The sequence below is a fragment of the Pectinophora gossypiella genome, chromosome 16, assembly GCF_024362695.1.
Source record: "Pectinophora gossypiella chromosome 16, ilPecGoss1.1, whole genome shotgun sequence".
Classification (NCBI taxonomy): Eukaryota; Metazoa; Arthropoda; class Insecta; order Lepidoptera; family Gelechiidae; genus Pectinophora; species Pectinophora gossypiella.
Genome location: NC_065419.1, coordinates 5,903,804 through 5,928,115, shown reverse-complemented (window position 1 = coordinate 5,928,115; position 24,312 = coordinate 5,903,804). Strand labels below are relative to the sequence as shown.

Genomic DNA, 24,312 nt, shown 5'->3' with positions numbered 1-24,312 from the left:
CATTAGTTTTTATTATATACTTACATATATTGTTTGTCAAACATCTTATCCGTCTAAAATTACTGCAACTCCTCAGTCTGTATAGACGAGAAAAAGTAACTACTTACAGGAAAAGTCTCGGCTCAGACCCGTAGATGTTCTTGACAAATGTTGTAATACAGTGTCAGTAATTTGGCTGCCTAATATTGGTTCCCAAACGGTTATTTCCAAGCATTCCTGTCTCCTAAGTCTCACTTACTAACCTTACAGTAACATTTTTATACAAAGTCTCTGTTTAATTACAGTTTTACTATCCAAGCGTAAATTTTGACTAGAACATACAAATACCTCATACTATTCCAGTACTGAAATATATTTACTGTATATTTTTTATCTTCTTATTAAATAGGATTAATAATATGATGATATTCCAGCAATACACATATGCAGTAGTCATGGTAGTACAATGGAGATTCTTGTGGAAGGCACCCGGTCGATGCAGGTGCAGAAATTACTCGGTGACAGAGACATCACATTCGCTGTGACAGGCAACGACAACGGACCCATGGTGGTGCCCCGGTCGCGAAGCCCAAGGTACAAATCGATAGAAAACAGTGCGGCTGGATATAAGTCTTGGCGGAACAAAGGTGCGTGTAGACGAATCACAAAAAGCGTTCTCTGTCATAGCTGCTAAATTACAAAATTTGACTTTCAATTTTGTAGATCGCGTAATGGATTGGAAAGATTACTATCCCTTAGGTATGATTTACAACTGGATGGATGAGATCGAGCGACAGTTTCCAGCAACATGCACGGTTTGTCCTATAGGAAAATCCGTAGAAGGAAGATATATAAAGGTAAATAACTTTGACCTTATTTTTAATAATCGTGTTTTGTATATTGGTTTGACTCTGATACTTGTCTCACTGTAGATGTTGAAAATATCCAATAGCGACGCCTCAAACACTGGGGTGTGGATGGATGGTTGTATTCATGCTCGAGAATGGATTAGCACCTCCGTCGTGACTTATATTGCCGACTATATCGCTAAGAACTTCAGCAAGCTCCCCAACTATATCACTAACAAAGATTGGTGAGAATCATCTTCATTTTCATTACTTTCATATTCGTAAAATATCGAAATATAATGCATTGATTGTTACAAGGTTTTTTGTTCCTGTTGTAAACCCCGATGGCTACCATCATACGCACGCCGTGGACCGAATGTGGCGTAAAAGTCGCGCACGTTTCGGAAATACAATTGTGGGAGTAGATCTCAACAGAAATTTTGGGTACGAAATTACATCTATCTTATACACTAAGATAATCTATCTATAGTCGTGATAAATTGATTTAGCGATTCAATTTCAGCTATAACTGGGGCCAATGCGGAGTTGACGCCATTCCTCTGGGTGATCCGAATCATCAAAATTATCGAGGCCTGGAACCCTTCTCTGAACCTGAAACCTCTGCTATTAAGGTCTAACAAATCCACGTACTTACTTCAATTTAATTTGCTATTTTGATATTCAATTCGTAAACTATCTTGTACATTATACATTGTTTTAAGTTTACGCGGTTGTTCGGGAGTCTCATATCCCCATTTAAACGCGGTAAGAACCCGTTATTATGTGCTTTAATTATCTTGTACATTTACAGAATCTGATATTATATTCCGGCACACCGTTCAAGATTTTTCTTACATTTCACGCCTATAGTGAAGTTATATCATTTCCTTGGTGCTTTACATCTGATCCTTGTCCAGACTATGTGAACTTGATCGAAGGAGGCGCTACCATGGCCAAAGTAAACGAATGGATTTTATGAATATTTTTTTGAATTTCACTTGAAGTTCAGTAAAAATAAGAATGATATTATTTTCAGGCTATGTACGACACAACCGGCCGCATGTATAAAGTGGGCAACTTCAAGGACATAATGTACTTTGCATCAGGGACCAGTATAGACTGGAGCTACGGAACTGCTAAGATTCCCTTCTCATACCTGGTGGAGTTGAGGAGTAAGGAGCATCGATTCCAGTTGCCTAGGGAAGAGATCCTCGACTGCTGCAAGGAAACCCTGGCAGGGGTCTTAGCGCTCGCTGAGTTTGTTGAAAAGAAGAAATGTTTAAATTGTACAATATTTGCTAGTAAATTACGGTGACTATGTATTTCGTTTATATCATGATGTTTTGTACTTAATAATTGAATAAATGTTTATCTTTATTAACACATTTAAGAGTTTAGAGGTTGTACCTAAAGTATATCAGAAGGATTTGCGATAGTCGTTTAATCTGCAACTCTTATTAGGATAAAATAAAGCTCAAAAATAGGTCTAGATATAACCGAAGGGTATCTAAAGAGTTACATAAGCCGGGGTTTTAAGCTGCGTAATGAAAATCTAAATAAAAATGAAAATAAATCAAAAAGTAATCTAATTTCATAGTCACTTAAACACTATTTACACTTTGTTTACAAAAGCATTACAAAACAAATTCGGTACGTTATTTTTATTTCTCAAAATCGGTTTACTTATTTGAATTTTTAGTTTACATTCCATCCGCAACGGTGATTGGTCCGAAACTCTGGAAAAATAATTTCAATTTCTATTCGCTTTCATCAATCTTTACTTTGGTCGATATAATCCATGAGACTTTTGACAGCACTCCAAATTTCTATGCAAGTTTCCATGATCTGTTCTCTTGGAAGTTTGAACTTGTGCTTCTTACTCCTGAGCTCGACCATGTAGGAGTAAGGGATCTTGGCAATACCATAGCTCCAGTCAATGCTGGTGCCGCATGCGAAATATGTCATGTCTTTCGTGTTCCCCACCTTGTAGATGAAGCCCGTCTTCTCGTAGATTGCCTAGAGGAGAACAGAATTATCATAGTTATAACTGAGTAACTTTTTCCAATACTAATTTTATCAGTGTATTTGTTCTGAGTTTATGTTTTGTGCAGTAAAGAATTATTGATTGAGTTTCTAAAATAATTTATTCAGTTTAGGTTATATTTTTATCAGTTTGCGGAATTATTTCTTCAGTAGCGACATTAATGATATCTATACAAATACCTTTCTATCTGTACATTTAAACATGATCAACTGTAAGACTTTGACAAATTACTCGTACATCAACTAAAAAGCCCAGTCGCTTCTAGTCTACGGGTTAATATGTTCTTACGTGGTTACCCTCGACATGACCATGGCTCCCTCCAGCAGTCGCAAGTAGTGTGGGCACGGGTCCGTCTTGTAGCCCCACGGGAAGATGATCAGCTCGAAGTAACTATGGAACGACAGGAACACCTTGAACGGCGTATTCGAGTTCAATATTGTGTCCTAGAAATTGAAAAAGAGTGTCTTAAATTAAGTTTTAGTTGAGGTTTGCATGATTAAGAATAATGACATATTATTATCACGTTCTGTATACTTAATTAGAAGATCCATTACTGGAAATGTACTGTTCTCAAACAGCTCATTGTTCCGCTAAACTCATCCCTTGTATAAACATCTATCGTAAGACCCCCAAAAATCCGAAGGCTAGGTGTTTAAAGATTACGCGATGCAAAGATGCAAATACTCACCCTGACAGCTATAGTTTCAGGCTCGGAGAATGGCGCGGGCCCCCGATAGAATACATTACTAGGCTCCTCCGACGACCCCTCTTCGCCATTGTTCCCCCATGCTAGGCTGTCAACACAACAACATTATCACTATCCTGGAAGTTCTATGGACAAAAAAAGGATCTTTTAAAATTTGCGTGTATTGAACTGTTGTTTCGCGATATCGATCTGCTTTAGCAAATAGCACCATGCTAAGTTTTAGGGGGAGGTCTATGCCCAGCAGTGGGCGTCGTACGGCTGATGAAGTTTTATAATGCATAGCTTGCTTTCCCAATTGACATATATGACTGTCTCGCAATAATTATTTGCGAATATATCTTGGCGAAATTCACCATGTGGTGGTAAATTATCTTCCAAAAGATTATCAATATGAAGTGTGATTCTTTTGGTTAGCAAGATACATGACTTCGTTGAAATTACAACGAATTACGTACTCATGATTATTATTAATTATTATGAAAAATCCGTTATATTAAATATTGTATTATGTTTCCTTGTTTACTGGTCGAGGTAAATATGTATTTTACAACCTTTTTGTGATACCCACGCATATCTCCTCACCAGTTTCGCGCATTAAGTTATTTTTAAAATTTGTTATCTCCTCTGAAACGTAAAGAAAAAAGTGTTCACTTGAATTTGACGGCTGAATAAATAATTACGAAAACAGATTTAAGGTTCGCGTCCACTTGAGCAAAAGCGGAGCGGACGGAGAATGATCGTTTCTTGATTTGTATTGGGTCCTATAGAACTGCGTTCACTAGGTTAGGTCAGGTTAGGTTTCAACGTTACAACAACTCATAACGTAGATGCCAACGTTGTATACGGTTCGTTCACTCCAAATCCGTTCAAATAGACCCGGAACTTCATACTTACCTGAAGTTTCTATTAAGGTCAACTCCCACACACTCCCCGTCGTGTCGCGCGCGGTTCTTTCTCCACATTCTGTTGCACGTGTGCGTGTACTCGTAGCCGTCAGGGTTCAGCACTGGGACAATGTGCCTGACAGGAATACGTTAGTGAGGAAAATAGGTAATCGGAAAGATCCCTAGGTCAAAGATAAATTTTGGAATTCTGATTACTAAATAAACACAGATCTAAAGGTGACAATCAACGTATTTTTTTATCTATTTAACTTAATTATGAATTTTAATTAAGAAAAATGTAATGATAAGTGCGATATTTTGTCACGTTTTTCTATGACGTCACAGGTTGATTTTTCATACAAAACCCATAGTAATTTTGTGTTATGACGTTTACTAAAAAGTAATTTATTTTGTTAGTTGAAAACTATCCTTTTATTAACAGCGCTCTATTACTTTTCTAAAGTTTTCTTGTATTAGCTCGTAACACTGTCGTATTTTGGTCCCATTTATATTAAGTTTTCTTCCAACCGATACTAGAAAATACGTATGTCCTGCAAGACTAACATGCGCAACGTGATAAAATTATCAATCGATTAAATAAATTTTGTCGAAATCGATAAGTTTTCCCTAACATGCGTGTTACGTGATTCTGTTCGTATTTTGACAGAACGACATGACTTATTTGGGTTCACATATTAGCACCAAACGACATAATTATATCGTCAGAATCGATAAAATGACCTTGAAAATTTTTTACCACGTTGCCCTACAGGTGTCAAGTTGTCAACGCAATGGTGAAGAAGAACGACTAATAATTATCTAATACAATGTCCTGCAACGTGGAATCTTTTCGACGAAAGTGACTGCCATAAAAAATCCATTGTAACAAGACTGTAACTAACCAGTCCTTATTGGTAAGCGAATTGGAGAGCTTCTTGAAGTTCTTGACGAGAACGTCGGCGATGTAGGTGACGACCGCGGTGCTGATCCACTCGCGCGGGTGGATGGATGCGTCTAGCCACACCGCCGCGTTGGTCGCGTCGCTGTTTGAGATCTTTAACATCTGCATGTAACAATCGATAATAATTATTACGATACGATACAATACAATAAAAAAACGCTTTATTGCACATATAAACACAACACTAAAAACAATTACAAATGTGACAAGAGAAGTACAATCGGCGGCCATATTTCTAAATAGCAATTTCTTCCAAACAACCTTAGGGTGAATGAACTTGCTACATATTGGAGTCGGGGACGGTGCAACACAGGTATAGGAAACAATTATTGTAAGATCGAAAGCAATAATCGATTATAATATTACTTTGAGGTCATTGAATATGAGTATACTGGTAAATTGATGATCGTGATCATGACACATCATCACATTATTATTATCTTATCGTCGAAGTCATCATCAACCATCATTTGATAGCTATTAAATCTTTAGACATACCTTAGTATATGAAGTATATGAAATGAGCATTATAATGAATAGTGACTATTAGAAATAAATTAATCTGACCCTACATAGAACTTCAGTCATACTTCAGTCTTCAATTACTTTGCAAAAATATTAGTAACAAAAACCAACAAATGATTATTATTGTAGAGGTAGTAAGTAGGTACCTACCTTTATATCTCTGCCTTCAACGGACTGACCAATAACACTGACAGTGCATATAGCAGGATAGTCTCTCTCTAGTTCATCTATGAAGTCATAGATATCTTTGAGTCTGTGAAACCTCTTCCAGTCCATTAATTTAACTAAAGAAAAATCATTAATTATATTGCATTTTTTGTGAATTCAAAATTAAAACAAAATTATTTGCTTCGATATATCGTAAAAAAATAATATTACTATTATATCAATTATTTATCAATATCAAGAAAAATAATGTCATTTTTAATCAGTTCGAATTACCTTTCCGTTTCTTCGGTTTTTGTGTACTGGTTATAGTTTTGATGCCAACACTGCTTTCGCGTTTCTGTTCTGCTAGAGATTTCACTAAAAATACAAAAAATACTACATACTTATTAGAATTAAAATTAACAATAATCTGTAATTGTCAATTTAGTTCATTTTGATTTTAAAATTAATCCTATATATTTTGTATAGCAGCAGGTCTGGAGTTTTTTGTGATCCTTGCTATTCGTTTCTGTCACTTCTTCTTTCCCATTCTTTTAAGGCATTTTAGTACTATAAATTAATGCATTTTCGTGTATTTAGTTTCTATATTGATATATAGAACTCATATCCTGTAATTGGTTTAAACTGTAAATTACATAGGATAGAATATATACAACAACCATAGGATAGAATTTTATGTGTCAAGATAGAAACTGGGTTATTCGTAATAATATATGTGTACTTACATCTAACTAGTCTTATTGATCTCACTCATTCCATGAGGCGTCAATTCTCATGTTATTTTTTTACAGGCCGCGTGCACCTTCTTTCGTGTGTGATGAAGGTTGGATATAGATCTCATCACCCTGGCAAGCGACCCGTACGGTCACGAGCATTAATATGTATACACTTTGGTACCATGTCACATTAACTTTTTTGACAAATTGAACAGTAAGTCTCACTAAATGTCAAATATGTTAGTGCGACAGAGTCCTAAAGTGGGTACATTATATTGCTCATGACTGTACATGTCCTAATGTTAAAAATACAGTCTATAGGTAACTGTTACCTCTGTGCTTGCCACTGAGTATTGTCTGCGTGCCATTTTCGTTGGTGTCAACGGTTACTGAACTCTGGTCGTCCAGTTTATCGAAGCCAGCAAATACGTTGTGCCGAGGTTCACCATGGTCCAATGTGTGCTCCATATCAATGAAATCTGAAATACACTGTGTAAAAAACTTGTTGTATTATTTTGTGTCCGATAGAGAAACATGTCGAAAACGGTTTTTTGCTTTAGTAATCTTTGACTACGAGTCTACCTTGTACTACGATAGGTGTGCTTGATAAAATAAAAAGTAGCTAAATTGTCTTGTAATGCAAAGTCCAGGAACCCTTTTAAAATATAATGACTGACACTACACTATGAATATTAATAGTTATAATTACTTATATATTTTTTAGGATGATATTACTTACGCAAACATTTGCTTTTACAGGGAAGTTAAATTTAAAAAAATCATTGTGCAACGTAATAGGCACCAACTTATTAAATCGGTAAATATGTGTAAATAAGTTAAAAATATTCATATATAATCGAATGATTTTTTTATAAATATCCGGTGACAAAAAATTTTAACTTCCAATTATACGTATAATTTTGCAGTTTTTACAAAAAATACGTTTGACAGGACATCATAGATAAAATTTTCGGGGTATATTTTTTCTGGACAACCAACCTACTTGCGTCAACTTAAGGAGTTTTTTATGACTGATAAGGGACGTATATTATTAACTTATTATTTCTCAAATATATTTTTTTAATGTTGATTTGAAGAAATGGATACATTGAGACAAGGTCTAGTGGTTGATACTCGGTATTTGCTAGTAGAAGGAAACATAGATCCCTACTCACCATATCAGTTCCCCTAAAATATCGCGAACACATCAGCATTTAACAGCCAAAAGTTGTGTCCGCGAACAAAGCGTCCGAAATTCTCGTTTGCCGATGACAAGACTAACTTGTCTAATGCGAGTGTCGAAAACGGAACGAGATGTGCCCGGATTAGAAAACCACAGCCAGAAAACTACGCGAACATAGCTCGCAACTATGGCTCCCAGCTCGCTGTCGCACAGCCAATCAAACGACGGCACAATGTCAAGTTAACGGGCTGATTCTAGTGAGAGTGCCAGTTTGTTTTGCCTAACTGAATAAAGGAAATATAAATCTCGTCAGGTCTTGGCTTGGGTCAGGTTTTGAAATGTCCCATTGCTGAGCCGCTGGACCCTGATACCGACCCCGCCGGCGTGGTCGACCATTTCCCTCAATCAGCGCTTATCGCTATGACTAGGTGGATTAATTCTTTCAAATATTTTTCCTCTCTGACGACGCCCTGAGTCGAGGTTCGCGCCCAACTGGGCACCCTCAGGCCTATTGTCGTAAATGTTGTACCGGGTGAGAGCCTTCAGCGCTCCCCATTTGTCCGGCCAAGTAGTTAATGCCATCTGCGGCAAGTCTACAATAAGTCAAAGTAAAAAAAAACTCTCTTTCCAGTGATTCCTCCTGCGTCCGTCTTTATTCAGAGACTACTCTGTAGTGATCTTTGCTCACTATAGAATAGTCCCTGTTGCTTTTTGATTCATAAGAACAAATGTGACTTAGGAGCCCAGTTTTTGTTTAATTGTTTTTGATGATAATTCGGCTGCAGCTGAAAATCAGCGCCATAATCAAGCTACAGCTAAGCTATGGCAGTTGCTGAGCTGCAGCTGTTTCGGCATTATTTAGAATTCTATTGTTAATTTATAACTACTACTCAACAATGTGTAATTATGTATTTTTAGACTTAGGAGCCCAGTTTTTGTTTAATTGTTTTTGATGATAAATCGGCTGCAGCTGAAAATCAGCGCCATAATCAAGCTACAGCTAAGCTATGGCAGTTGCTGAGCTGCAGCTGTTTCGGCATTATTTAGAATTCTATTGTTAATTTCTAACTACTACTCAACAATGTGTGATTATGTATTTTTTGCCGAATAAATATTTTCTTTCTTTCTCACAGATCGGTAGGAAAATGGTAGACGTGACCTGCTCAATCTTACTTCAATTTGACTCTTGCACGGAACACGTTAACAATTAGAATTTTGGATCGCAGTATGGTGTTTCTGACACGATCAATGCGTTTGAAGTTGAAGGGAAATATAATTATGAATAAACAGATAAGAAAGAAGAAGAAGAAAGAAAAGAAGATAAGAAGTTATTAACAGATGAGTCTTCTTCTGCTGTATCGGAACTACACTGTCGTATTCACGACAAAATTTCAATCTTGCTATCCAGAATAGAGGTTCAAACTTTTACGGTTCAACTTTTGTCGTCGACCAGCGGACAGCAGTCACAGCTAATTGCACACAAATGAGATTGATTGAAACTGACGCAGCCACTGTCTGGCGTTTTATACTCTTCCTAATTCTAATCTTGTATCCACTTTAGAACGGACAGTGAAAAATTAGCGGCGCTGATTCGTTGGACCTGACTACTTTTTACTTGTTTGTAGATGCACGTGCCTACTTACGTGCTTTTACTGTGTTGGAATGGACAATAGGTAAGAAATTTCCCCAACCAATTAATTTAATGCTAACTGAGGCAACTCTATAATAAGTCATGTCTTGTCAAAAGAAAGAATTTGATTACAAATATAGAAAGACATATTTTCAGAAATATATACTTAAGTAAGAAATATTTTAAGTTTATTCAAAATGCTCAGTCCACTGTATAATCAAGAAAAAGATAACAAAGGATTAAAGAAAAAGAAAAAAAGACTAAAGAAAGGGAAGAAGAAAGAAAAAAAACAAGTAATGAAGGATAAAGGAAGGAGGGGTTGTTTTATCATCACGATAAGCTAAGTTGTACCTATGTTCTGTATTTTCAATTTGTTTTCTATACTGACACTGAACTATACTGTAAAAACACTGCACTGACTATCACACAGTAGCTATACTATTAGTACGTGTGCACTGTCCAATGAACAGTGCCGCAATCACAAACGTGTAACTCCGGAAGTAAACTAGTCACGCAGATATTACCAATAACAAGTTAATTTCCTCCACACTCTGTACACAACCAGTCGGTCTGATGCTATCGTTTAACCGAACATAAACGTATATAACGTATATATACGACCCACTACTGGGCACAGGCCCCTCCTCAATAATAAATGCATAATATATTTTCTTTCTTTCAACCAACCACCAATGAAAATACATTATTTTAATAGAGCATGAATAGGAAGAAGATTTCGCATCGAAAAAATCTTTACTTATTTATTAACAATCTAGTAAATGTGCATAGGAAAAAAGATTTAAATGTTGTTGAAATAGTAGCTTGATTCCAAAAGCAATCTAGTTTTTATGAGTTCACTGCATACAACTTTACACAGCAATATTTATAAGTTAACCCGATTAGGTACCGAGTTCCGGCAAGCCAGATAAAACGTTTTAGAGGTATGTACCACAACTTTACTAGTCCACAATTAAAAAAAAAAGATACACTTATCAATCAAAAATCAAGTCTGTATGGCTAATCATGTATTGGCGACGATTTAAATATAGTCATATTTTAAAATTGCACACAATTTTAGATTCTGCGCTTGTTAATTTAGTGAGTGGGAATTGTTTACGTAGTAGGTGTTATGCTGTTAGCAATAGTAACCCAAATGCACGTTCATTAGGGTGCCTCTACACATTACGCTGTATTAGCATTAGGCTGTAGTTACCATTTTGATCAACTGCTAATTGGTAGAAAATCATTTCTAAGAAACCAATTTTGACTGACAGCACCCGGGTTTGCATCCCTCAGCTATACATTTCAATTAGACGAGGCGTCGACCTGTCCTGTCTTCTCCGGTAATCAAGTTACTCTACTCCTGAACTTTGCCCATGACGTCATCACCCTGCATCTCTGCACCTTTTACTCAGGATTAAATGCGTACAGGTAAACAGATCAATTCAGAACAGTTGTTAGAGAATTTTTATTTGTGCGATAGTTGGATAGTGTTCTTAACTCAATTTGGATTTGAATTTACTTATTTTCGTTCTTCTGTTTCCTGCTTTTAGTTTTATATTACGGTCGTGAATTTAAAGCGCACTAGGTATTTTAGAATTATAATAATATGTTTTTATCTAGCTCTAGTAAAATTTTATTTTTTAATTAAAAAACGAAATAAAAAAGAATACTTTTAGTTTTTGAACGGCTGCCTCAAAAAGACGTAAGTACATTGACTTATATAAGAGAAATTATGTCTGGAATTGCACGCATCTGCTTACCCTGGTGTAAAATATGCGTTATTTTATAATAATCGCCAGTTAATGTCACACTACATTCAGATTAAATTGTCTTAAGGGGCTTCTACGTGTTGGCTACGGCCCCACGCACGCCTCCCAAAAGTCCGGGACTTCATAGTTCCGAGATATGGAAACGACATACAAATAATAATAAAAAGTACTTTATTGAACTCAGGACAAGCAAAAATAAGGACAGGTATAACAGGCGGCCTTATTTCTGAGGCAGCAAGTTTATGGATATATGTATTGTTTAAATAAACATCTTACAAGCAGTACTTCAGATGCATCAGATTTATAGCCTGAAGGCTCAACAAGGGCGTAAATTTCCAAAGTCCCTGTTTCAAAGCATAATGATCTAATCCTTGACAGAGCCGAATAATGCTTTAAATCGATTCTATTTTTAATACTAACCGTTCTCGTGTAAACAAGCTTTTTGTTGGCTTCCTCCGCCCGAGGCGCGGGTGGCAGGGTGGCATAGGGTGGGGAATCAAAAAATTGTTCTTCCAATAAAGGACATCATTAATTCTCGCCGGTCGCGATGCGGGATCGCTGCTGCATTACTCTAATAGCGTCTGAGGAAAACCGGTCGATCGCCGATGTGGCTTCAGTCTGTGTATGCTTGGGAAGGATGTGTTTTGTGACAAAGAAAGCTAATTAGTGATACCTTTCTTCTGTTTTTAGTTGTGGTGTATTGAGTAGATAGTACTAAGAACAAAAACATATATTATCTCATATTATACATATCTGCACTAACCTTTATTTTCCCACTAACCATATATGACATTTAACCGCTTAGCCGGACAAATGGGGAAACTTGAGGGTAATCACCGCTGCACTAACCCGTGTAAGTGTATATTGGTCCTGTAAGTACCTAAAGGTTGCCTGGAAGAAATGGCTGCATGAGCAAGAACACCGCATGTTATGCATTTGTTTTTTCTTTTGTAACTTTGTTCTTTGTGCGCAATAAATTATATTTATCTTATCTTATATACTGTAAAGAAACCTACACGTGTACCGTAAGTAAATATACAGATCCGTATATTTGTTTGCAATATTGACGAGGGTTGATACATTTCGGCAACGTCGCTTCCCTTCTAAAGTCATGTACATCGCAGTCATACGTTGCGTGTTTTGAAGAAGCCCAAACAAGCTGTCGGGAGCAATCCCCAAGTTTGCCGGTACAAGTATTTCTTTCAAATAATTATCCGGAGAAGACCCGACATTCTTGCGGAGTTCGTTAGGTCGCCGGCCCCTCCGTAAGCAGAATTAATGATTCCCTTTATTGAAAGTTCAATTTTTTGATTAGGAGCCGCTGGGGCGCCCGCTCGGTACACTGTTTAAACACCGGATAACAGGGTATTTGCATTCGGTCAATACAGATTTGATTTATTTGGAAACGATGTACTTTTTAAGAAGTTGTCGATGAATTAGGAAAGTTGTTTTGTTAACTTTCGAAGGTAAGAAGGTACTTGAACATTGAGAGTGGTTGGAACCGATGGGGTGACAAAATTTGTAGCAGAGGATTCGATTTTGACACTAAAATATTTCTTTAATTATGTGTACATATCTGCATACATTTAACACAGATTGACGGAAATCAGAAAAGTGAAAAGTGTTACGAAACATAGTGTTTAACCTTTATTCTACCTATATAACATGAGTACAATAAACAATTCTAAAACTGAAAGCAGCACTACCTCTTCAGTCGTCTACGTACATTATTAAGTGTATAAGTCGATACAAATTGCAGGAGCCAGTGCGGCCGAGTGGTGTAATCTTTTGGCGAGCGTGCACGTTCGTGTCTGGGAGCGAGCTGGCGAGTATGGGCGAGAATGGGCGAGTGCGGGCGAGTACGGGTGAGTGTGGGCGAGTCCGAGCGAGGCGACCGACCGCGGCCGCCGGGACGGAATCTAATTTGGTTCGCTAGCCGTCGCTCATTTGTTCAAATTACTCCCCTCACCCGCGCCTGAGACGCAGTCGAGACACCCGAATACACAGATATAACCAAATATACCCTGATTCGAGGTAGCCGGCGCAGCTCAGCTGCCGAACTTTTGTTGTAATTTCGTAAATGGTTTTACGGGTGCGATATAAAAGTTAACTTCTTTATGGCTTTTGTATTGTCTGCTTTAGTTATTGCTGTGAGGTATTTATTGTTTTGTTTTGATGATTTGGGTTAGAGATATATCGTATATCTTTGAAAACCACAATAAAATAATAGCATACGTGCGAATATGTGTTGATTAAATCAAATAATATCTGTTGATATAGGTATAACTTCACCTTTTTGTAGACGTTGACGATACACTGATCACTGATTCCAGCTAGCCACAACACGCTTAAGCACAATGATGGAGTAAAAATCAAAAGTATAAAATAATAAGTACTTATAAGTACCTAAAAGTTTTAACTCTCCCAACTGTCGAAATTCCCACATCATAAACTACTCTGACCTATTTATCTGTATATTGGAGCGGTCCTCTGAAACTATTCGCCTGAGGCATACGAAATTTCTTTGTAAAACGTGATCTTTCCGCCTTTTTGTCAAGCTCCCTTTGATGCCCAAACGATACGTTCAAAAACGGAAAACGCTAATCAAAATGGTCGATTTGGTTCTTTTAATGTGGAGAATGGGTCTTCGAGTGAGGGTGCGAGATAAATTTTATGAGGCACATTGTCGCTTGTTTTTTTTTTGTTGCTATTGTCACAAGCAAGACAAGAAAGTTACATATAAGTCTGTATCCATTGATATACAGGGTGGCCCAGAAGTTCAGGTTCAAAATGAAAAATTAGATAGAGGGGCTCATTAGCTACCAGAAACACCCCCATGTATGTTCAGCAATTATTTACGGTTTAGGAGATATGACCCATTTTGTACCTTTTTCTAGATTTTCTACCTTACTTCATAAATATCATTTTGTCGCTATCCCTTTCTTAATAATTATTTTATTTTACTTCACAACTATGCCTAAGGCTGTGTACCGCTAAATCAAAGATAAATCAAAGTCAAATCAAGTATAAAAAAAAAGTTATCGGAAGTTAAAGTAAGAATTCGACCAAAATTGTTACAGTTGTTAAAATTTCGCCGAAGAATAATGAACACATGAGATTGTCATGGACCCTGAAAGTATTTCTAAAAACTGCTCCATTTAATAGGCTTTTAGAAACATCCAAAAAAAGTACCCTTAATATGGGCAAAAAACTAAGTAATTTGACCTCAAATATTGCAAGACAGACAGATTTGAAGGAAAATTTGACATTCTCATACAATGTAGCTGCTTCTTTCTAACGTTGTTAAAGGTGCTCAAAGACACATTTTCAGTTAAAAGTAAATAAAAATCACGCTTATAATCGCTAACAGGGTAGACATAGCAACAATCCGAAGACAAAACTTGCAGTCACTTTTGGTATTCGTATTTTAATGAAGGTACATAGATTTCAAGGAAAAAGTTGTCCCCAAACACTGTTGGTGATTCATACTATTGGATACTAAAATAAAATCTGTCTTTGAGCACCTTTAACAACGTTAGAAAGAAGCAGCTACATTGTATGAGAATGTCAAATTTTCCTTCAAATCTGTCTGTCTTGCAATATTTGAGGTCAAATTACTTAGTTTTTTGCCCATATTAAGGGTACTTTTTTTGGATGTTTCTAAAAGCCTATTAAATGGAGCAGTTTTTAGAAATACTTTTAAGGTCCATGATAATCTCATGTGTTTATTATTCTTCGGCGAAGTATTAACAACTGTAACAATTTTGGTCGAATTCTCACTTTGACTTCCGATAACTTTTTTTTATACTTGATTTGACTTTGATTTATCTTTGATTAAGCGGTACACAGCCTTAGGCATAGTTGTGAAGTAAAAAAAAAAAGTATTAAGAAAGGGATAGCGACAAAATGATTATTTCTGAAGTAAGGTAGAAAATCTAGAAAAAGGTACAAAATGGGTCATATCTCCTAAACCATAAATAATTGCTGAACATACATGGGGGTGTTTCTGGTAGCTAATGAGCCCCTCTATCTAATTTTTCATTTTGAACCTGAACTTCTGGGCCACCCTGTATAGTGGAGTCAATGAAGTGTTTCTCTTCTAACTTGCCAGGGACAGGTCCGATTTTGATGATTTTTTGTGGTGCAAATAAATATTTCGATCAAATAAAAAAAATGATTGTTTTTTTTATTCGAACGAAAAATGAACTTGTATCGGTCCGCCGGAGGCCTGTGCGCATCTACGGTCTTGTAAGATTACATTTAGAACTTTGACATTTAAAAATGCAATATATCGTTTTATTGCACGGAACTAAGGATGCTGGTAGTTATTAAGCCTTACTAGCTGAGGTAGATAGAGGTAAAGGTGCGCACACACGGGAGGCAGGTGTCGTTCACGCTTCGCGCCTCGTTGCATCCTCCGTTACTATGCAACGTGTGCCTCCTCGCCTCGATAACATACGCCTCCACTTATGATAGAGTCATGTACAGGTAGGCATAAGTATATGTCTGTGAGAGATGTGTCTCGCTCGCGTATAATTGTTTATTGAATTATGAACGTATTATTATTATATTTTAAATTATTTTCCTTTTGGGAATTCTGGTTTCTTTACAATTTAAAGTTGTTTTTAGTTCAAGTAAGCAAGGAACACAATTTTCTAGAAAAGCAAGCATAATAGCTAAAAGTTAAAACCACATAAGTAATGATCATACATTTTCTCCGCATAGAAAATTGCACAGATAACTAAACAATACTACGATATTTAAGAAATTCTAACGAGTAGTTAGTTTTTAATTATATTGTAAACTTATATCATAAAAGCGTCTGCTACACAAATTCGTAGCAGACACTACGCCGTAGCCAATCGTAACAGGCCAATCATTGTGCGACGTAGACGTAACCGACCCGTGTTTGACGCCTGACGTCATCAGGGATGAAGCAAGCGTCAACCGTCTCAAGCTGAAATTGATGATAAATTGATGACGAAGCCTTGTAGCGATGTAGGTTCTAAGTAACAAGGATTACATTTTTTTGACGTGACTTATTGTAGATTTGCGGCATATGGCATTAACTGACTGCAGAAATGGGGACTTACGTAGTACTAAGGACTCTAACCCGGTAAAAAAAATTAAGACAATATGCCTGAGGGTGCCCCGATAGGCGCTGAATAAGGCGCGCAGCTCTGCTAGGCCTTGTCTGAGAAGATTGTAAGAATTTGTCGGCCCTAGTGGGCCAATAGCGATGAGCGCTGAATGGAAAGGGAAATCGTCGACCACGCCGGCGGGGTCAGTATCAGTGTCACCAGAACATCTCATCGCTTTTGCGTGAATACTGTCCTTCCAGCGGCTAACCACACACTTCGCCATGCCATCAAGTAAAATCTTCAAATAAAAATAAGTCGTTCAATTATCGATAAAATTAGTTAATCAGCGAGCACCTTAACTTAAGGTCATACCGAGCGATCACTATGTCGGCTTCTACGGCGAACCTTCTTGGTACTTTTACCGGTATTATTGTTCTTGTTGTTCTTTATGCCAAGATTTCTAAATATTCTTCAACTTTCCATACATTACATTTAGTTAATAATTATATTATCTTAAGTTAAATATAAGAAGAAATTATATTTAATGTTGTTATAAATAAATAGGACTCACTATTAAACTTGGCACCCATTTAGATCTGATTTCTTATGTCGTTGAAGTCAACAACCAAGGCATAGGTATAGCATAACATTGAACTTGGCTCTCATACATTTATGATTTTGTTGGATTCACTATTCCTCAATATTAATTTAAGGCTTGGCGACTACTGATCTTAAAAGTACCAAGACTACAACATCGGAGTCGCTAATCTCTTGAATTTTAATGTTTGCCCTCGTTAGTCGTAATAAGGCGAGTTGTATCAGTCAAATATTGATGTTGAGTATTGATTGCCGTACCGAAGGCCGGGGTCTAGTTAAGCCTACTTCGGAAAATTCCACAATTTTTCCTTTAACTCTTGTTTTGTTTGAGAAATAATGCTGGTTACTTTGTACTTAAAATATGACCTTGTGCATATTTAATTATGTGTGTAGCTATCTAAATCTATAGCTATATTGAATAGGATACTTTAACTTAATATTTATTAAAGATTTTGAGAATATCGTTTATTGTAAACATGACACGTAAAAACAGTTTTTTTTTTATATATTTATCATAGACACAATATATAAAACATGTTTGTCAGGCGTGTCAGTTCCTATGAACTCAAACTGTCCTACAATGAACATGACTCAAAATGCGATTACTAAAACACAATTAAGTAGTAAAACTAAACGATGCATCCCACACAGGCATGTTTGTCGAACCCAAAACGGTTCGTTACAGTTGAACTTTTCACAGTTATCTCAACATCGAGCGAACTTCGTCGATATCCGCACTAACATAACAAGATGTGTTTTATGCACCAGCTTATCCGGACCTTCCACCTCTCCTCTTCTCTCCATAATTCACAGACGACGAGGTTTAAATGTTAGAGGTTTCAGGGGTCAGGTGAATGTGGTGGTAGGATATAACAGTGGTAATGCGCTAGGGTGTGTTTTTGCTTTATGTCGCGTGAAATTTTATAGTCGCGGGCGGCGCCGCCATGCTATCTGCTATGGCTATGGTGTTATTGCTTAGTTAAACGACAAAAATATGTTTGTAGGGACGCTTAAGATATCCTTTTTTATAAGTGCGATTAAATGGTCTAGATGGAAAAGGCTCAAATTTTTTAGGAAACCAAATTTTTGTGGCTCAATTTTTTTGTCAGATGTAGGCGTTTTTGTAATACTAATATTAGTGAGAAAAGAAATCATTGTTACTAACAACCTGGGTCCAAGTTACCCGTAATAATTTTTTTTTTTTAATATTTTTTGTGCATAATAAATCACTTTAGTAGATATTTTCTTTCACCATTTGTACCAAGGAGCACATTATGCAAAGCGATCAAACTGTTATCAAGATTTAGGTACCTATTTTAATACAAAGTACCTTGAAATAAAATAAACAATAAAGTATCCCACCCAACAAAATCTTCAGCAAACAAGTTTGTACTTACCTATAAAATAAAATAACTTCATGAATTTTTAAGTTCAAAGTCGGGCCCCGAAATCTTCTTGTTTGCGCAGCATTATCCAAATGAGAGTGGACATTGAGTTGGTAAATGAGACTCTCTAAGTAAACAGAGTGGATATATCCGACCCGCGGGTTCGAGCCGAGCATGTAAACCGGATCTGACTGGTTTGTCTTCAATTTGGATTTAGGATACCCCTTTATGCTCATGTAACTTCATTGTTTGAATTTAACCTGAGGATTTCGTTCGAGTCATGAGAGCTTTTGGAAAATCGGAGAAGAGGTAGTATTTACACGTTGTCATACACTTTACTTTTAAGTAGAAAGGTATCGTCAAATTTAATTCTACCAAGTTCGATCTTCGATCGAGTTAATGCAAATAATATTTTTTTATTTTTTCTTGGATGTGTTTATTTCGGCTATCAATTAAACCTTCCAAAGTTCAATCACACCATGACTAGCCCCATACATGACTCGTATGATTCCAATCTACCTTCGTTATAGAACATCATAGTGTGAAGCTCAGCGCTTTCCGATACAAGTGCAGTTCCCCGGGAGACCCACGCTCGATCACCGTCGCCCGGAGATAGATGACGTCACAAGTTACCATCAGTTACCGTTGCCGTTGGAATTAAATCGTATTGTTGAGAAAATTGCAAGTGACGCGGATTTTTTGTAACACAAGTACTAGGGGACCATGAATAGGGTGATCGTTGACCGGTCAGTTACGACTCGCGCGCCATTGCGTAGTCGAAACGGTTGAAATTATCGCTGATTTTTATTTGTGTTTTATTACTTGTAAAGTTTTTCTAGAGGACGTTAAGGGTATGGACGTTTTTTTTTTTACTTTTTTCTAATGCACTAAATGTTTGTTCGTAGTGTTTGGATTGCGAAAGGTTTTCTTTGTCTATTATGGAAAGAATCCTAGTGACGCGGTATTTAAAAAGAGGTTTAAAATCCAGTTGATTGAGAAGGCCTGTTATACAATTGACGAATTCCTCTCGCCTAACCAAAGTTGTAATTGATCCAAATAATAAACTAAAATTAGTTTAAATAATATAAGTAGGTTAAAGTATGTAAGTATTAATTATATATATGTATGTATAAAAATATGACGTGTAATGTGATTTTTAGGAAATGAATACTGAATTCTCTAAGGCAGTATCAAGTACAACTGAACAAATCCGAAGCACTCAGCGTAAAGGGATTGTAGTATATTGCACTTAATAATAAAGAATTGTTAACGAGGTAATCACTATTATATCAGAATAAATAACAGTAGATACATATAAACATAGTATACAATTTGAATCACAACAACATACTCAATATTAATAGGCAGCGAAGTCCGTCTCAATCCATCATTTATATATGTCCATATCAAATTCGAAGTTCACCCTTGTATGTCCGGGAAAGTTTAGCATCCCTGCATCGGTTCCCATGGGGTAGATCCTTGCAAGTGAATACGCCACTTTAACGTATTTCACGTTTCATATAAGGGACCTTTGTCACAGCACGATTCGATATTGCATTGTGCTGCAATAGGGTAAGGTTTCCAGTAAGTATAGCAGACAGAGTTTGACCATTTTTTGATGACGTCATAGCCTATTTCATAAAAAATCCGTAGTCAGGCTTTGATGTTTCATAAGTATACATATAAAAATAAACTCACGCCCGTAATCCTTAATAGGGTGGGTAGATCCAGAAGCAATCAAAGACAACTTGCAGCTATTGTTGATACGAAATCCTAAGACGAATATGATGTACTTTATGGTGAGAAAGGATCATAACGTTTGTCGCCAAAACGCTCTGTAAAAGCAGCTATATTTACACTGCCATCTACCCTATATTCATATCGTCAATTGTTTCGGCGTCGAGTGAATCGCGTCGCGCTGTAAGGAAGTCGCTAAGACAGAACTCGGGGCACATTACGCGGGACATGACTGAGAGGGTTGACAGGCTCATACTTCCGATGAGTTGGACAGTTTATGTAAAGGGTTCTTATTGAGAGTTTCAGTGTTACTCGTACTTAGGTAGTTGTAGACTCATTTTGGGAATTAACATTGTCTTGGTGCATAGTTAACGGAAAATCGGCTAAAAATTGACTTTATTGGGAATTTGAAAATAGCAAGTGTTAATGATTTTGATGAGAGAGGAAGGGGGGTAAGTGTGTCGAATTCCGTGGTTTCTGCCTACCCAAATGAGAAATAGGCGTTGTGTACTATGTAAAATGTTGACACTTCTCGGTCTATCGCATTTATGTAGGTATTATGTCTATTGTATATGCACATCACTAATTTAAGAGCCACGCTCTTGTCGGTGTAGTATTCTCCATGCTACTTTTTAGGGACAAATAGGGCAGTCGTTTCCCTCTTGCCTTGCGCTTTTTTATTGTATATCTTTAGGCGTTGGTAAATTCATGTCGCTAGAAAACATTAAACGTGCGTCATCCCTAATAAGGCAGGGCTGCAAGTAATCAGAAGACAACTTGTAATTGATTTTAATACACAGCTCTGTTTGTAACACTTTGTATGTAATGTGTCACAATTTGTTGAATAAACATTTTCTCTCTCTCTCTCTCTCTCTCTCTCTAAAATGAATATGAGGAACTTGAAAGATGGTATTATTTTCCGACCTATAAGTTCACAAATTCTTTGCTAATTATAGCGGCAATTGTGAAGTAACTTAGAGAGCAAAAAATATTTATAATAGGGACACCACAATAACAAATATAAAACAAAACACGAAAAAACACATAACTTACAATCTAAACGCGTAATAAAAACAACTTACACAAGAGAGTACAAATAAATAGAATAGAATAGAATAACTTAAAATAAACACAGTAAATGTAATTGAGTGTATAGACTGGTCAACAATGGTGGTGGTATCCTTTATAAAAGGGCTTCACTCAGCATAATGTTTTGTTTATTACTCGTAATATTTTATTAACAACTTATAATAATAAAATAATTGGAAATAAGCCTGTGAAGTAATCGTATTTCACGAGACCGCAGTAATAGCTTAATACTGTCCATTATGCGTAGGCCCCCATAAAATAAACGTTTCATGTCATTTGAAATGGTACATAAACCTAAATAAATATTACCGTGTAGCTGTAATGAGAGATTTTCCACGCTATGGTCCCTAAAAACATAGATAATTACATATTTTCTCATGGCTCGGGGTACATAATTATTCAAATAATTTATATTATGGTATGGTATAAAGAGGGATTTCCCATGATATGTTCCCCAAAAATAATACGTTCTACGCTACTAACGCCATCTACGCTGTCAGAATAATAATGGGTGGAAGATCTGTTGTGCCTGTGTGTAAAAATAGGGGTCATCATTTATACCCAAAAACGAAGATAAAAGTTTCTTATGTCTGTTATCCATGAAATTAGAAGGTTAAGCGAAGGCAAACCTGTACAGTGCCATTTACTAGTATAATATTAGGAACCGGTTTCTAAGGATTTTCTTTTTTCCTTTAAAATGTTTCATCTGTTGCTTCTGAATAAGTCCGAACAAAATCAAACAATGTTAAATCGTTTTTTTTTTTGGGTCCCTGCGATACAAGCTTATGCTTAGTGCAGGGTCCGCTGTTTTATCTGTCTACATGTAGATTTTCTGAACCTACCTCATAAAACCAATTTTTGTAACAGATTACTTTTGTAAATTTCTTTTTTTTTAATAAATATTTTCTATATTTCTTAACATAACTCCACAAAATACACAGGAAACACAAGATACGAAATAAAGAGTTCAACATGCGGTCATATTGCTAAGTAGGAGTCCCTTTCAGGCAACCTTTGGGTAGAGGAGATTCTAAATATTTTAATTATTCTTCTAGTTGTGATTTGTGAGGTGAATGATTGTTGTTTTTGACGAGATTTTTGGATGGAGTCGTGTCCGGGTTGTGCTTTTTTGTCGTGACTCATCGTAGATTTGCTGCAAATGGCATTAACAACTTGGCCGGTCAAATGGAGAGCGCTGAGGGCTCTCACATGGTTCAAAATTTAAGACAGCAAAAGGCCTGAGGGTGCCCGGTGCTGCGGCAAATCTACAATAAGTGACGTCAAAAAAATATACTTATCATAAATATAAGTTAAATATAAGTTTTATGACTAATAATTAAATATGTGGTCATCTCTACCAGTTGCAGTGCCCTTACCGGGTCCACGTTGATGCTATAATACTTACTTCTGTATTTTTATAACATCACACTTTGTACGAACTCATGGTCACAATAAAACATTTCTACTAGAACTGCTTCAATAAATAATTACCTACAACCGTATGCCAGTTCCAGTAATACGGTAGGTGCTCTCATGTACGCCTCACTGGGCAGTGTAGTGATGGATATTAATTCTTTATTCTTTTATCTTTGCTGTTTATGTTCAGGCGAGCATTTAACTCGATAAGGCATCGTGATCCATAAAATAAGTTGGATAAGGTACATTCATTCAAAACATATCCATTCACAACATATTTATCCATGATAATTACGTTGAATAAATGATTTCGATTTCTGAAACAATTCATTTATTTACTTTATTTTTCAGTTTTACATTCAGCCATTACAGTAAAAACCAAATATCAATAATCCATTTAAAGGTGAGTTTCGAAAGTGTCTCTGATTTACGTACTTGAATCGAATGAGCTATCTTAGATAGATAGATAGATTATTTTGTTGCCACATTTAAAAATACATGTAAAAAGTGCGTCATTTTAATTAAAGATAATCAGCTTATATAATATACGTCCCACTGCTATGCACAGGCCTCCATTTAATCAACCTGAGGGGGTTATGGGGCATACTTCACCACACGGCTCCACTACCTCCACAAAAATTAAAGAGACTTTAAGAAGTTCTCTAAAGCAAAAAAATAGTATTATTGTCCATCTTTATACGTATATTTTCTTAATCTCTCATTAAAGTTATTATTTTCTTCTTCTGTTCCTGCAATATATCGAACATTTTAGATACTACTAGCTCTACTCTTCTTAAACCAAATACCTTATTCATAACTACTAACAAAAAAACCTACTTTCTTAATCCCTGACGAGGCGTCCGGTCGAGCGATTGCTACTTACTCTGATTGAACAAGTTTTTCCCATAAATGGGGGGGTACTACCCCCCTCATCCCTCACCGCTCCCTCGCCTGTGAAATTAGTGATGACGTCTGTCACATGACGTAACTGACGTAAACGAGATAAAGCCGTTTCGTTTGTAATGGTAATTTTTGTAATGCCGTTAATACCAAATTGTTTTATTTAGGTACATCTGTTGTTCCAGCCCTACATCCCAGCAGGATAACAGGATTAGAAGAAGAAGAGCGGTACATAACATTTTGTTTCATCCGGTATCTCTGCGAAATCTACAAGCCTACCTATCTATATTAGACTTAGACATGTCGACGATACATTTCGTCACAATGGGAAATCAAATGCAAAAGCAATTGCCATGAAGCAGAAGATTATACACTGCATTTCAATTTGCGGCAACATCACGACGTATACACATTTCCGTCTAGCAACTGTGACGTCACGAGCACCCGGGTCGGGTATATTGGCGTGATCACCCGGCTGACACGCGGCCGCCCCGGTCAAACTTGCCGACACTTGCGCACAAGATATCCGGACTTTCATAACGTGTTATATTTATATTGCAACTTTAGCACTCGGTTTTCTCATACCAGCGAAAATACAAAAAATATATTTATTTTTAAATTATTTTATAAATCGAATGACTTTCCTTATTAGAATATAAAGTAAGATTATTATTGAGTGAAGAAGCTACAA

At 36.5% G+C, this 24,312-nt stretch overlaps 2 protein-coding genes across 2 annotated transcripts; one reads left to right on the top strand and one right to left on the bottom strand.

The window, feature by feature from the left end:
- Positions 1-445: 445 nt before the first annotated feature.
- LOC126373712 (carboxypeptidase B-like) lies at positions 446-2,142 on the top strand. Its single transcript, XM_050019946.1, has 7 exons — positions 446-626; positions 703-836; positions 912-1,072; positions 1,146-1,271; positions 1,351-1,459; positions 1,639-1,785; positions 1,864-2,142. Exons 1-7 carry the CDS (start codon positions 446-448, stop codon positions 2,140-2,142), a joined length of 1,137 nt encoding a protein of 378 aa, XP_049875903.1.
- A 455-nt stretch (positions 2,143-2,597) lies between these two features.
- Positions 2,598-7,299, bottom strand: LOC126373711 (carboxypeptidase B-like). Its single transcript, XM_050019945.1, has 8 exons — positions 7,164-7,299; positions 6,389-6,472; positions 6,098-6,231; positions 5,364-5,524; positions 4,472-4,597; positions 3,560-3,665; positions 3,168-3,314; positions 2,598-2,843 (listed from the first exon to the last, which is right to left on the bottom strand). Exons 1-8 carry the CDS (start codon positions 7,297-7,299, stop codon positions 2,598-2,600), a joined length of 1,140 nt encoding a protein of 379 aa, XP_049875902.1.
- Between the last annotated feature and the right edge of the window lie 17,013 nt (positions 7,300-24,312).